Here is a 15589-nt window from a genome sequence, read left to right as displayed (position 1 = left end):
ACACTTGTCCCTGGAGAATTATTCCATGAAGAAAAGCAGAATTATCCCACTGTTGCAGACATTGGGGTAGTAATCAATAACTGGTTTGTGTTTTTTTCTAACTTAAAATAGCATTGTCATCCTATTAGCGAATGTCTTGATAGAAAAAAAAAATCAGACTAATATCTGACATCTGTAATGTTGGTATCTAGCCTCCTTCTGTCATGGTGTTTACAAACTATAGATAAGAAAAGCTTTGCAACTGAATTGTCTCTACACTGGTTATTTTTCCAGACTGAATTCTTTGAGAAATGCACTTCTTTGTAGAGGAATCCCAGAGTATCAAATTCCAGTAGATATTATGATGTCATTACATCTTTTTAATAAATCACAGGATTTTAATGGATCAAGAACGCAAAATAAAATATTTTTTATTATTTGGCCAATTCAATGAAATTTCCCAAATCATAACAGTTTCTGTTTTTCTTTTCTTCTTGGTGGTTGATGATTTTCAAGATAACAGCTGAAAGAGAGATATCATATCTAGGACTTGCTCTGGACCCAGAAATTCTAGATTCAAAACATACTTCTGTCACATAACCATGTGGCTTTGGAAAAGTCACCTAACTTGTTGGAACTTTAGTTTTTTGCATCAGCATCACCCCCTATTATATGAGTAAAGATTGAATCACTGAGAATTAATGGATTACTATACATTGTATAATTCTGACCATTTGCTTTGTTTGTTCCCTCCATTTTCTGCTAACTTTCCATCTCTAAGTTGTTCCCAGAGCTTTTTCAGAACACATTATCAAGCCTCTGAGCACCCCTTTCTTGTCTACCCCTAGAAGCTGGTATCTAGGCAAGAAAAAACGTCCCTTCAGGAAATATCACAACGTCATCATTAACTAATTAGATCTTTGCCTCTAATACACTAATGGGCAGGTTTATTTATTTATTTTTTACATCTTCATTGGAGTATACTTGCTTTACAATGTTGTGTTAGTTTCTGCTGTATAACAAAGTGAATCAGCTATATGTATACATATATCCCCATATCCCCTCCCTCTTGGGCCTCCCTCCTACCCTCCCTATTCCACACCTCTAGGTGGTCACATAGCACGAAGCTGATCTCCCTGTGCAGTGCAGCTGCTTCCCACTAGCTATCTATTTTACATTTGGTAGTGTATATATGTCAATGCTACTCTCTCACTTCATCCCAGCTTACCCTTCCCACTCCCCATGCCAAGTCCACTCTCTACATCTGCATCTTTATTCCTGTCCTGCCCCTAGGTTCTTCAGAAACTTTTTTTTTTTTTTAGATTCCATATATATGTGTTAGCATATAGTATTTGTTTTTCTCTTTCTGACTTACTTCACTCTGTATGACAGACTCTAGGTCCATCCCCCTCTCTACAAATAACTCAATTTCATTTTTTTATGGCTGAGTAATATTCCATTGTATATATGTGGCACACCTTCTTTATCCATTCATCTGTTGATGGACACTTAGATTGCTTCCATGTCCTGGCTATTGTAAATAGTGCCGCTTCGATTAAGACATCTCTTAAGTAGAAGATATGCAGGTGCTGCTCCTGGTCCTGTGAGGGTGGAGATTGCAACAGTCTTTTTCATTGTTGTGTTAAAGGGCTGAGCAAATAGTCTAATATATAGTAGTTATTCAAACGTCTGTTGAGTTTACTGGTTGATCTGAAATACATTTAGTTATTCAGAGACACAGAATCATACTCGATATTTAGTTTGTGTTTTAGTATTGATTGAGTTCTTAGCCTACTTGGGCTGCTGTAACAAAATACCATGAACTAGGTAGCTGTTAAACAACAGAAATTTATTTCTCACAGTTCTGGAGGCTGAGAAGTCCGAGATCAAGGCACTAGAAAATTTGGTGAGGGTTTGCGTCCTAAGCAGCACCTTTCCGAGGTAACCCCAGATGGCTGAAGGACCAAGGGAGCTTCTTGGGCCTCTTATAAGGGGCCTCCCAAAAGCCTCACCATCTAATAGCTTTACCTTTGCGAGTCAGGATTTCAACATGTGAATGTTGGGGGGATACAAACATTCAGACCAATAGCAATTGATATCTTAAAACTGAAAGCCACCACTCACTCAAACAGACCTCCACACTTATTTTGACTGGAGGTGATATGAAACAATAGGCACACTGATTGTACACATCCACGGTACCTGATACCAGATGGTTGGAGTGTTAGGATGATTCTGTGCACACAGAAATTCACATATTCCAATATGGCAAGTAGACAAGTTTCAAAAGTGAGAACATGTAGTAGATACTCCCTGAAGGTTAACGTATGGTTACCTAAATTTGGCAATTGAGATTAGGAATGGAAAAAAAAGATTTCAGCATTTTGACATGCTTTCATTTCTTTCTTAAAAAAAATTTACCAAAATACAGTTGATTTACAATGTTGTGTTAGTTTTAGGTGTACAGCAAAGTCATTCAGTTATACATGTATATATAAATATACATATTATTTTTTACATTATCTTCCATTATAGGTAATTACAAGATATTGACTATAGTTCCCTGTACTATAGAGTAGGTCCTTGTTGGTTAACTATTTTGTATATAGTAGTGTGTATATTTTAATCCCAAACTCCTAATTTATCCGTCTCCCCTCCCCTTGACATGTTTTCTTTATTTGTGGTTTTTGCCCCCTTGTAAAAAAAAAAAAGATAAAGAAAAATGAGAAGAATAAGATGAAGAGGAGTAAGAAGGATGAAAGGAAATTCAAAAGAGGACAGTGATGAGGGAAGAAGAGGGAGAAAAAAGGAGAAGGGGAGGAAGCATATAAGGTTCATAAGTTTTATCTCAAAATCCTTATTCAAAAAATAACTTTGTACGGGTCAGTAGAGCTCAGTCAAAATAACACCATATCTTCAGTGTGTCTTTCTAAATGGAGGCAGTCACGCCGGCAGTTATCAGTGCCCCCTCTTCCCTTTTCTTCTCTTTTTTGTGTTAAGTCTAGAAGGAAATAAGCCAACACAGGTTCAACTCCCAAATCCTACTGTAACGGCCACTGAAGAGACAAGTTCTGCTCTGATGACAAAGGTTGGGAGAAATGCAATAAAGATTCTCATCTTGAGACATGAAAGGGAGGGCACACTTGGTATTTATTCCATCATTTGGCCCAAGACCTTATTTTATTCCTCTAGGTCTCTGTGGGATGGGGGAAAAGGACACCTTCACAGGCTAATCATGCTTGGGAGAGGCATTATGATCACGTCCTCTGTTTGTCACATCTTCCTAGAGGGGAAACAAACCCTGCCCAAGAGAACCGAGAACCAGGAAATGAGGCTCTGACAACAGGACTATGTCTGTCTTTTTGTTGTGCTTCTTGTTTGTTTGTGCCTACTGACCCAATAAATGGGTTTCTTTTCTGAGTGTCTGATGTTAAAGAAGCCTCCATTCAGGAGAACCATGAGGGCGAGGATTCAACAGGCTGTAAATGATTGACACTGTCCAACCAACCATGTCACCACAATGCCTTTAGATGGTGAGAGGAGAAAACAGACCTCTCTGGTGACTGGTGCATTGAGAGAATAGGAGTTGATGAGTAAACCAGAGGTGTCAGGACTGGGATGCTACCTCACAACACCTATGTCTGTAACAAACTACTTCATCAGACGCTAGCCCACAAAAAATGTTTTATCTCATCTTATAGCTGGAGAAACTGAGGCAAAAAGGGAGAAAAATCACTTTCCCAAGGTCACATGATCAAGGTGATGCAGCTATAATGAGAAACCAAATATCCTGTCTCCCAGACTTCTGTCTTATCGGAATTCTGGATGAGTCAGTACCTCTCATTGATGTCACTGGGGTTTTTTGTTTTGCTTGTTTTTTCATTTTCACCAAGAACTTTTTTTAAATTAATTAATTAATTTTATTTTTGGCTGCATTGGGTCTTTGTTGCAGTACACGGGCTTCTTATTGCGGTGGCTTCTCTTGTTGCAGAGCACGGGCTCTAGGCACGTGGGCTTCGGTAGTTGTGGCACGCAGGCTCAGTAGTTGTGGCACACGGGCTTAGTTGCTCCACGGCATGTGGGATCTTCCCAGACGGAGGCTCAAACCCGTGTCCCCTGCATTGGCAAGTGGATTCCTAACCACTGAGCCATGAGGGAAGTCCTGATGTCACTGGTTTTAACATAAGGTGGGTTCTGAATTGTCTTTTTGCCATTTTTGTATTATGGTAAAATATACATTACATAAAATTTACCATTTTAACCATTTTGAAGTGTATAGTTCCGTGGCATTCACATGGCAATCATCACTACCATCCGTCGCCCCAACTTTTCCCATCTTCTCCAACAGAAACTTGTACCCATTAAACAGTAGCTTCCTATCTCTCCTCCCTGTGGCCCCTGGCAACCACTTCTGAATGTTACTTTACCGCAAAAAGAAGTGTTGACTTTGACCTTGGTTTACAAACAAAAATGTAATTAGATGCAGGAGGGAGGTGAGAAGGGGATAGACGTCAATTTGGCACTGACTGTCCTCCGTAGGAGACACCTGGGGAGTGTACAGTGGCATGTGTGTGTGTGTGTGTGTGTGTGTGTGTGTGTCTTTAAAAGATTCTCCACCTCCCTGCTGGCCTCCTCACAGTTTGCCAGTGGCTTTGCAGCCTCCTGGTTGCCTCAGTCCAGGCAAGGAGCTGGCAATCTCCTTTGTAGTTTCAGGAGCAGTTCTGTTACCATGGAAGCCACATTCTGATTTCAAGAGTGTAAAGGTAATCATTTGTTTTTAGCTTCAAAGATCTTCCCAAAAGATAGGCTGTCGCTCTTCTTCTGGAAAAGCCTGATTGGTAGGATTCCTTCAAGCACTCAGTCTGAAGTGCTTTATCCCATTCCCTCACCAGCTTCAAAAGTCAAGCTTGCCAAGAGCCTCTGGAGGAAAATCTGCCACTTCCATCAATTTCACACAAATGGTTGATCCTGGAGGTGGTGCTATTTGCAATGGAACACTTCACAATCAGAGTGACCACTGTCACAGAAAAAACTGCACAAGGAACGGGATGGTGAAAGAAGCCCAGGTAAGAGGCAATCCCTCCCCCTTACTCTGAAAGACCTGAACATTTCAATATTTGTTGTAAAGCTATTTGAAGCTGTCCTAGCTGAAAGTTCTTGGCAGGAAGTGTTTTCTGTGTTTTGACTCCTTAATTCAGCTAATTTCAAATGCTTGGCTACTAAAAAGTTTGGATGTGGGTTAAGGAGGGAATTTCTTCTCTGTAAAAGACAGGACACACGTAGATCCAAGAGCCTTAAACCCTTAACATAAAAACGTCCCTGCTAGACTTTTGTTTTCTCTCAAGCATTTTGGAGAAAACAGTTATGAAGGCTAAAACTCTCCAGCTAAATTTCAGTCTATCAGGAAATCACAACAGACTGCATGCATCAAACTTCATAGGGGAAAAAAAGAGGAAGTGAAAGTAAACGCTGCTGAGATTACGTGGAGTAGGTTTTCCCCTGGTACGTGAGGAGTGCCTCTCGGATTAAAAGGGGACTTCTTTTTGGTGTTTGGTGGGGCCTTGTCATAGCTTACAGCTTGATTCGGGGCCAAAGTCTTTCTTTGAAACTTGACATCACAAGCATTCCTTTTTAAGACACTTCAGAAAGTGCGGCTTATTGTTACAGGCTGCACACAGGAACCAAACAGACTTTGAATTGTTTTCCCATGTGATACTTTTTGTAAAAATTTTTGGCTCCTGCTCTGACAGAATGTTTGAGGGGAATGTACTGAGGAAGGGGAAGAACCCAAGAAATGTTGTCAGCTCATTCAAAGAGGGAGCCGGGTCTGCAAGCTGCTTACGAACAGGCTGGCCATTGCCAGCTTCCCATTGGATGCCCAGGTCCTCTGTTCTGAGCAGCAGGGGTGAGTTCACCTGCTTGGGAGCAGGTTAGCATAGCCAAACAGGCAGCTTCACCATTGCAAAATGAGAAGCTGGGCAAGGAATCTGTGCGGGAGAACTGGGGTCGGGGGTGGGGAGGTTGGGCAGTGAGATTGTTCTAAGATCACAGGACAGGTGGGGCTGGCTGGGGGCCAGCCCACCATTCAGTGAAGGAAATTTGTGTGTTCAGTGGAATGAAAGAGGTGTGTGTGGGGGGGGCACTCTGGAGCCTGGGTTGTGTGTGAATAGGCTGTGGTCCCCCAAATAGGTTCCCCTCTTAACAAAAGACATTGCCCTAGCCTTGGAATTGTCTACCTAAAACCTCAGGTCTGGTCTCTCGCAGATGAGTATAATGTGAAGAGAAAATACTCAACTCTCATTCTTTGCACGAGGGCAATCATACTAATACCCACCATCTATTCATCGCTGTATCGAATCAGACCACTACCACTCAAGACACTCTTTGCCCCTAAAATGGCTGTAACACTGGCCACTGGCCTTCTCACCCTCTGGACCATTATGACCCTGAAGGCTCTCATTTGGGTAGAGATGCCCTCAAAGCCATTCTCTCTCTCTCTCTCTCTCTCTCTACTTTGTCTTGGTTTTGTAACCACCTTCTGGTGTCTGAGGTTAGAGACTTAGCTAAATGGTTACAACCATTCCTAAGGACACGAGCCAGGATCCTAAAGGTTCATTACTAAGTGCTCCTACAAGACTGTGAATATCTTTGGACACTGAAGCTTCCCTAAGAGCAGCAGGAAATACCAGGGAGGCTACTGCCTTTTCCAACAGCTCTTTCTGAAGGAAGGACCATCCAGAACCTATTTGCTCAGATATATTTAGGTGTTACTTAGTTGAAATTGGCTCCCACTGAGAGTCTCAATTATGGCTTAAAAAGTATGTTCCAGAAAGAAGAAACCCTGCTGAGTTCTTAGTGAAGTCGGGCAGACAAAGGCCTGTTTTCCCCTCTGTGATATAGATGAAGTTGTCTTTACTATCATGATCCTTAATCACTGGTTTTAGTCCATTTTGCTTTGAGGACCTTAAACAAACTGAGTCTTTACCAAAAACCTTGAAGCTTGAACCCAGTCCTTGTAGAACACTCACTCTTGGAACCCAGCCACCACATTTGAAGGAAGCCCAAGCAGCTCAAGAGAAGCCCAAGTAGAGAGAAACCAGGTATCCTTGCTGTGCGCCTAGGCAAGATGCAGCACCAGCTTGTAAACTGTGTGAGTCAGCTATCTTAGAAGTGGATCCTCCATCCCTGGAGTCTATCTGTTCCAATTATACTTCATGGAGTATACATGACTTGTCCCCACTGGGCTCTGCCCAAATTACAGATCCTTAAGCAAACAAATGATTGGGTTTTTTTTTTTTTTTAAGCTGGGTTTGCTTACCAGACTTCTAATATCTTTATTTATTTATGGCTGCGTTGGGTCTTCATTGCGGTGTGCGGGCTTTCCCTAGCTGCGGAGGAGTGGGAAATACACTTCGCTGTGGTGCGTGGGCCTCTCATTGAGGTGGCTTCTCTTTGTTGTGGAGCATGGGCTCTAGGCACGTGGGCTTCAGTAGTTGTGGCTCGCAGGATCTAGAGCGCAGGCTCAGTAGTTGTGGTGCACAGGCTTTGTTGCTCCTCGGCATGTGGGATCTTCCCAGACCTGGGCTTGAACCCGTGTCCCCTGCATTGGCAGGTGGATTCTTAACAACTGTGCCACCACGGAAGTCCCAAGCAAACAAATGATTGTTGTTTTAAGTATGGTGGTGGTTTGCTAAGCAACAATAAACATGTAAACACATGTATATTCTATTTCTTTAAAATGCCTAGAAAAATCATTGTACAGTCTCATTACAACCATTTTCAGTGCTTTCATTTTGAGGAAAGAGTTTGTTTTGGCCATCAATCTTTGGCAAAGATGCCTTTCCCTAAGCTTTACACTTTTGTTGTGTTTTGTTTTGTGTTTTGCATAAGGACTGTATGCTTAAGATGAGTGTCCGGCTGGTAAAACCAAATACAATGAACTCAAATATCAACTATACAAAAGCACAATCACTTGGATGCTGTCAAAACTGAAGTGTAATTATTCAATCTGAGGAGGTCTGAAACGTGTTGCCTTATCTATGAAGAAAGAGCAGGCAAAGAAGCATGTATGTGTTCTGGTTCAGATGTTTTGTTAATTAAATGAATACGTGTTTTAAAGTATATTTAATATCTGCCAATTATAAATTAATTTTATCTATTGGTTAAAGTTTCCTAGAAAATGATTCTCTTTAGAAACACAAGTAGGGGTAGATTGATGTTAACCTAATTACTCTCAAGAAATCCACTACATTTATTTTGAAATACACTTGATTTAATCTTTCTACTAAGTATTGTCAACTTGTCTCAATTGGCCTGAACTAATGCAGTTTTACTGGAATTCTAAAGTATATCAACCTGTAAATTCATGTGAGAAGAAGTTGTTGCCACCATATTAGAAAGAAAGTCATTGGCCCAGTAATTCACAATTTAGATTAAACCTTTGGAAACAAACAAACAAACACTATGAACATAGTTCAGAGAAGTATTCAGAATTGTTCTCCACAATGTACTTCATCCATCACAGTTCCCTCTAAATCCTGCTTCAACCACATTGAAGATCATTTGATTACAGCAGAGGTTAAGATTACAAATGCCCAGCAGGCTGGTAAGGCCTGGTGTGGACAACAGGAAGTGGTAAGCATGGGTTTACCTGAACAAAGCTCATTGTCACCATGAGAGAAAGCAGGTCCTATGTTGACAGATCTTATGATTTTCAAAAGAAACTAGAAATCCAGATGGAGTGGGAGGGAGAGAGAATATCCTGATTTTTAAAGTATTGGCATCTAATGCTTCAAATTTCCAATAGTGTAGAGTTCAATGAGACATTGCTACCAGCCACAAATCTGTAATCTCTGAACTATAGGCAAATAGGATGAGAAAAATAAGAGGTCATAAATAGAGTGATTCAGGGAATTTGGATCTTCTTAATTTAGACTTACTTTATATTTTCTAAAAGCAATAGATGTATCTTACATCTTAATTTTCCTGAGTTGTTACATTAATACTTGATCCTGGAGTATGGAAGTTTTAGGAACAATTATGACCCAACCAGTTGTACTAGATTTCTCTGACTAAACCTGATTTCAAATATTAGATGACAAAATGTCATAGAACTGATACCATTTCACTGCTCAAACTTCACCTCTCAGACTTTGTAGGAAGTGACACACAAACCTTTTGTTAGACAATGCACTCATATAGCTTGGTCACCATTATTATTCTCTAGACGTGGTATAACTGGGCCTTCAAAAGTTGCCCAGGAAAAGGCTATGTGTAAATTATGATTATCCAGTCAACTACAACTTATACCTGACTGTTCTTTCTCTGCCATGTGGAGCTTATCCTTTTGGAAGTCAAAAATCCTTTGAGAAGCTGATAGATACTTTCTGTATTACAGAATTTTCCACGTAGAGGATTCATGTGTTTCCTGACTTTCTCAGATCCTCAGGTTAAGAACCTCAGCTCTCACACCCTGCTCAGAAAAACCAACAAATCAGGCTTTCCAGAGAAGACAGGGTAAAGGGATTCATAAATTGATCTACCAAGGAGAGAAAACCAAACATAAGCCAAAGTGACTCAGACCACAAGCCCACATGTATTAATTTATTTAAAAATGTATATTAGAATTTTGTACCCCACTTTATAATACTATTTTAATAATATTTATTTTACTATAAAACTACTTTTATATCCTCCTTGAAAACCTTGAGTATAAATGAACTCCCCAGGAAGATATTTCTTTCCTGGTGGCTTTTCATATCCCAGCACCCCTCAGGATTTCCCAGGGAACCACTTAAGGAAGAATGATAGCAGGAAGACAAGCTTTGACATCAGCAGAAATGGGTATGAGTACTAGCTTTGCTCCCTACTAGCTGTGCCACATTGGGGAAGTAGCATCACGGCTCTGATCCATACCTCACAAGGCAAAGGTGAAGATTGGATAAGAGAGTGTATGTAAGACTCCCAGTAACTATCACATGTGTAGTAGATACTTGATAAATAGTGACTATTATCTATTAAAGTCTGCCTGCAGCTCTTACCCCTCTACTGCTATTGTAAGACCGTTCAGTACAATGCCTGGCATGTAATAGGTGCTCAATAAATGATAGTCTTAAATCCTTGAATTCCCTCATCCAATGGTGGCTTCATTTTACTTGGTCTGTCAGCAGCACTTGACACAAGTAATTACTCCTCCTCCTTCAAGCCCTTTTCTCTCTTGGCTTCCAAGTTATGACCCTCCTATATCACCAGCTGTTCCTTTACAGTGTCTATTCCTGGTTTTCCTCAACTCCTTGATCTTTGAACAATAGAGTGCCCCAAGACTCAGTCCTTGTACCCGTTCTCTTTTCTAACTGCAGATTTCTCCTGATGATCTGACCTTGTCTCATTACTATATGTACATGTATATATGTGCAGCTGTGTGTATGTGCGTGTATGTGTATATATATATATATGTCATTTCCAACTGCTTCCTTGATCTTTCGCTTGGATGACCAAAGGCATCTCCAGCTTAACATGTCCAAAACTGAGCCCCCAATACTCCCTCCCTCTGTCCCTAACGTGTTTCCTTTATAGTCTTTCCCATCTCAGTAAATGACAACTCTATCCTTCCAGTGGCTCAAACCAAAAACCTGGGTATCGTTCATGACTTTTTCCTTCTGTATTCAATGAGTCAGCAAATTCATGATCCTACCTTCACAGGATATCCAGAATCTGACCACTCCTCACCTCCCCACAGCAACCACTCTGGTCTCAGCCACCACTGTCTCTCACCTTGATTGTTACGGGAGCCTCATGCCTTTTCCCTATGTCCCAGTTATTCATTACAGAGTGACAACCCATCCCAAAACAGAATGACATTAAACAACGACTATTTTGTTATGCTCATGGATTCTACTGGGTAGGAATTCAGAAAAGACTCAGTGGAGACAGCTCTTCCCTGTTCCAGGATATCTGGGGCCTCAATTGGCTGGACCTAGAACAGCTGAGCCAGGAGGATTTGCCTGCAAGATGGTGTCCTCACTACCATGTCCAAGCTGGGTCAGCTGAAAAAAAGGACAAGCCAGGATTGTGGGCAGGATTGCCTCAGACAACTTCTACAGCAGGGAGGGCTCTAGAGAGTTTTCTAGTAAGTGAAAACGTTTCATGGCCTTTTGTATCCTAGCCTTGAGTAAAAGCTGAAATTCTTACAGTGACCACAAGGAGCCATGGTTTGATCCTCACTGACTCATCTCCTTTTTCCCAGGGCTCAGTGTATTCCAGCAGCCCTGCATCCTCCCACCTCAGGACATTCCCACATCCTCCCCCATTTGCACTTCCCAGAAATCCAGGTGCCTGCACCTCCCTTCTTTCAAGTCAAATATTACTCACAATCCTATAAAAATTGCAACATACTTTCTTCCTGACTCCCTTTCCTGATCTTGCTTGGTTCTTTAGTACTTAACACCATCTACACACACACACACACACACACACACACACACACACACACACTTGAATTTATTTCCTATCTATTGTCTGCCTCTGGCTCTAGAATGGGAATTCCACCCAGGCAGAGATTTCTATCTCACTGCCAAATCCCCAGAACATATACCGGAGCCTGTACACAATAGGTGCTCAATAATAGTTGTGCAATGATTAAAGACTACCTGTTTTTACTAATCTAGTGTTTGTTAAAACTCGGATTTCAGTTTGTTTTGTTTATTTCAATTGCCATTTGCTGTTCACAGGCCTGGTTCTTTAAAAGACTGAAAAGCCCCACTCATACGATACACAAGCTTCTTGCAGATTTCAAAGCGTATAACCTCTTATTAATTAATACACTGATTAATTACTAATTTATTAGTAATTTACCTAATATTAATTAAAGGTTTCCCACGCTTTGTTGGAGAACATGACCACTATTCACTGCCTTCTTTTTAAAAATCACTAAATCACTAGATTTTTGTGTGACCAGGTAACTACGAGCTTTTATATCAATATCCAGATATTATGTATACTCTAAGTTTGGGGTCAGGGAATATGCTTTAAGGAGGTGGAACTTTTTGAAGGAGATGAAAATAGAAATTAAATATTATTGATTTATGCTGATGATTCTACTGCCTCTTAATAGGAGATGAAATATGCCTGGATTAGAAGGAAAATGACTAATACCTCAAGGTATATAGACCTGTCATCTGGTTTTAATAAAATTCTGCATTCTCAGGGTTGAATGTCCAAGAAAAATCAGAATAATCTGCTTCCCCATTCATAACCCTGTATATGAAATGATTTTTAAAATTTCATTTAACAAATTTTCCATCACACTATATGCTAGGAACTTTCTAAATACAAACTTATTTGATTCCCACAACCTTGTGACTTTAATGCTATTACTATCCCTATTTTTTATATGAGGCAACTGGTCATAGAAAAGTTAAGTGAGTTTGTCTAAGATTAAACCTCTAGTTAGTGCAGACTGACCCCAGGGTCTATGTCTTTATCACTAGAAAAAAAAAAAAAAAGCCTTTTGTTCAAACATTTTATTGTAAATATTTGCAAACTTACAGAAAAATTAAAGAGTTCTACACTGAATACTCATATACCTACCACTTAGAAACTGCAGTTAACATTTTACTATATTTGTTTCATCACACGTTTGTCTGTCTCTCCGTCTCTCTATTCATCCATCAAACCATATGTTTGGTGCATTTCAAAGAAAGTTGGAGAATCAATAGACTTCACCCCTAAACTCTTCCACATGTGAATTATTAACCAGATTTCAATATTTGTCCATCGTTCTTTCTTTTTTCTTCTTTTGAGGCAAAATGTGCAGATAATTCCATTCAATGAATTTTGACCCACACTACCTTTCGATTTTTCTTGCTGGGAAAGGTTTCATTGTATAGTTTTGACTGTGCAAAAATTTTATAAAACCGTGAGCTGAATCAAGTGTAAATTCATCTATGAGATGAAAGACTCAGCAGGAGGCTACCTCACTCGAGAAACTCCCCTGTTGTACACCTAAAATCTGACGGGTTCAAGAGCCATTTTCCCTTTTTGTCTGGAGTATAATCCAGCTGGCAGGAAGGGAACTCACTGTAGAAATTCTTAAAATTCCATACCATACCCTGTCTTCTTACACATGGAGGAATGAGTCTCAACAAAATGAAGTGACTCTCTCAGAGGTCACACCAGTGTGAGGCACCCTCCCCCACTCTGGTCTCTTGATACCCAGACCAAGGCCCTTTCTGGAAAGGTGCATTTGTTTCTGAAACCTCCAACCTGTGAAAGCAAACAGCCAGGGACTACAGTATTTGATGGCTCAGAGTGGTATCTGCTATTGCAAATTCTTTAGCTTCAATTTCAAAATTGATGATGCAAAGCTGCATTTGTCTCATGGAAGATGTAAAGACCTCTCGTATTTCCCAAAATAAGAGCCACGTGGAGAAAGCCTCCTTCTTTGCTTATCTTAGAAAAGCATGTCAGAGAAATCAGTATTAATTACAGTTAATGATTGCTGCCACACACAAGGTCCCACCACGTATTTACGCTTTTTGAAGTATTGTGAATTCTCACCTATCGCTTTCAAATTTCACGTATAAGGACCCAAGGTTCAAAGAGGTCAGATAATCACCCACACAGGTGGCAAGTAATAGGAGGATTTTCTGACCCCTAATATCACATAAATGGTTGCCATCTCCTGCCCTACTGTCCTAGTAAACTGAACCATCATATAGAGGTTGGGAGCCCGGCCTCCCCTTCGCACTGCCTGGGCTTGAATTTCAGCTTCACATCGGTCGCTCTATGACCTTGGGCAAGCAGCTTAATCTCTGTGCTTCAGTTTCCTTATCTGGAAGATGAGGATAATAGTAGTGCCTGACCAATAGAGTCGTTGTAAGAAGTAAATATGGTGGCGCATGCATGGCTTAGAATGATTTCTTTAAAAAGCAACCAACGTTTTGCCCCTTTAACCTTCAGCATCAACTATAATGATCCTTATATCCAACGTCTCATTGGACTCTCACAGCAATGCTGTGAAGTATTGAGTGCTACTGACCCATTTTGGGATGAAAAAAACAGAGCTAAGAAAGATAATGAGACCAAAGACACATGGATGATGGGGACAGAGCTGGACAAGAATCCCAGATATTTTTAACTCTAAGTTCAGGAATGTCTCAAAGGACTGGATACGTAGGTATTTTTCAAGCCCTTACTCAGTGCATACAACTCTGTCAACTGTTCCTTTACAAGAACAGGTAGGAAGTAAAAAAAAAAATCAGCACCTCTATTCTTCAGCAGATTAATTCACAGCAAGAGAAAAAGTGCTATTTTGGTTATTACACTTACTCAGAAGAGCAGATTTGGGAGTCAGTTTTAGTAATTTTTAGAAATCTGTAAGATTCTAAAAGTCTTGTAAAATGTTAGTTTCTACCTTAGATTTCCATAGCCAGGCAGCAAAGTGGTTTTACCTGGCACACCAGACAGCACAACTTCCTATAAATCTTTCTTTAAAAATCATTGACCTTTGTCTTTACATCCTCACGGCATGTAGCATGTGTACTCCCCAGAATTACCTTCTTCTGAGCCCTTGTACAGCCTCAACTTCATTTTCAAACACAGGCCATCATGAAAGCTTGCTTCCAGACCCAGCAGGGGAGCACAAGTCAATTAATTTCTTGGTTCCTTTGCTGAGTCTCCCCGAGGCAATGACATTGATGATGCGTTAAGGATTCTTAGGTCTTGCAACATGGCATGTTTCCCAGTCACCTACTCTGATAGTCTGAAGGAAACTAGGCTCCAGATCATCTCAAATACTGGAATAATCATGGTAGAAATGATCTCAGATCTCAGAGAAGCATGTTATCTCATTTTCTAGATCTTAGTGACACATTTCTCACTTAATAGAATAGAGAACAGAACTGAGGCACACTTGCCCATATCTCAAAATGGCCAATCCAGGGCAAGACGCACACCTGTCCACTGCCAGTTTCTAGAGCCTCTACACAATACTGCTTTTCATAGTACAGAATCCAAAACAAACCCCGAAGGAGCCCTTGGCAATAACAGCTTTTGCCAAACCATGCAAATAACTTAGGGGTACTTGGGAAAATCTCAAAACCGACGTAAGTTTTGACGGATTGGTTTGTAAGTTTATGCAAAAGGGGCTGGCATTTTGTCTATGGAGCTGTGCTTCCCATCGGTCAGTTCTTTGCAAAACCACTGAATCAGGTGTCTACAGACTAAGATACAGAAGTTCTCCACATAGTGACCTGGGAAAATGAGACAATGGCTGAAATAAATAGGTCATGAATGTCAGTTTTCTCTTTTTAAGTGTAATATTAATCTTTATACCAATCAGATGACCCATGCCTTGCACCCAGCCATTACTTAAGGCTCATAAATTATGATGGCTAAAAAAAAATGCCTGGAATTTTTAAATGGTTGATTCAGGAGTACAGGTAAAAATTAGTCAAGGCTAGCACTACTCTGGGAGAAGTTACTTCTTTTTCAACATTATATGCCACGTAAGAAAAGTTAATCAGATAATTATAGCTGTGACCATGGATGTTATCAGATGTTTTGGAAGCAAAGAAACAAATTGTTATGTTGTCATACTCTTGGGCAATTG

General features: G+C 40.4%; 1 protein-coding gene across 3 annotated transcripts in view; it reads left to right on the top strand.

Moving 5' to 3' along the window:
* The first annotated feature begins 4616 nt into the window (after positions 1-4616).
* SPTLC3 (serine palmitoyltransferase long chain base subunit 3) overlaps positions 4617-15589 on the top strand; it is a 126508-nt gene continuing 115535 nt past the window's right edge. The window contains exons 1-2 of one of the 3 annotated variants that reach the window (XM_067707470.1): positions 4617-4742; positions 4872-5045. In XM_067707470.1, the coding sequence (XP_067563571.1) occupies positions 4938-5045 (108 nt within the window). In that variant the 5' untranslated portion in view covers positions 4617-4742; positions 4872-4937. Of the gene's footprint in view, positions 5046-5643; positions 5885-15589 lie in introns of those variants that run through there. The other 2 variants (XM_067707472.1, XM_067707471.1) reach the window with 2 other exon arrangements.

Source organism: Pseudorca crassidens, chromosome 15, assembly GCF_039906515.1.
Source record: "Pseudorca crassidens isolate mPseCra1 chromosome 15, mPseCra1.hap1, whole genome shotgun sequence".
Classification (NCBI taxonomy): domain Eukaryota; kingdom Metazoa; phylum Chordata; class Mammalia; order Artiodactyla; family Delphinidae; genus Pseudorca; species Pseudorca crassidens.
The sequence above is the reverse complement of the archived record's forward strand: the minus strand, read 5'-3'. Positions and strand labels throughout refer to the sequence as shown.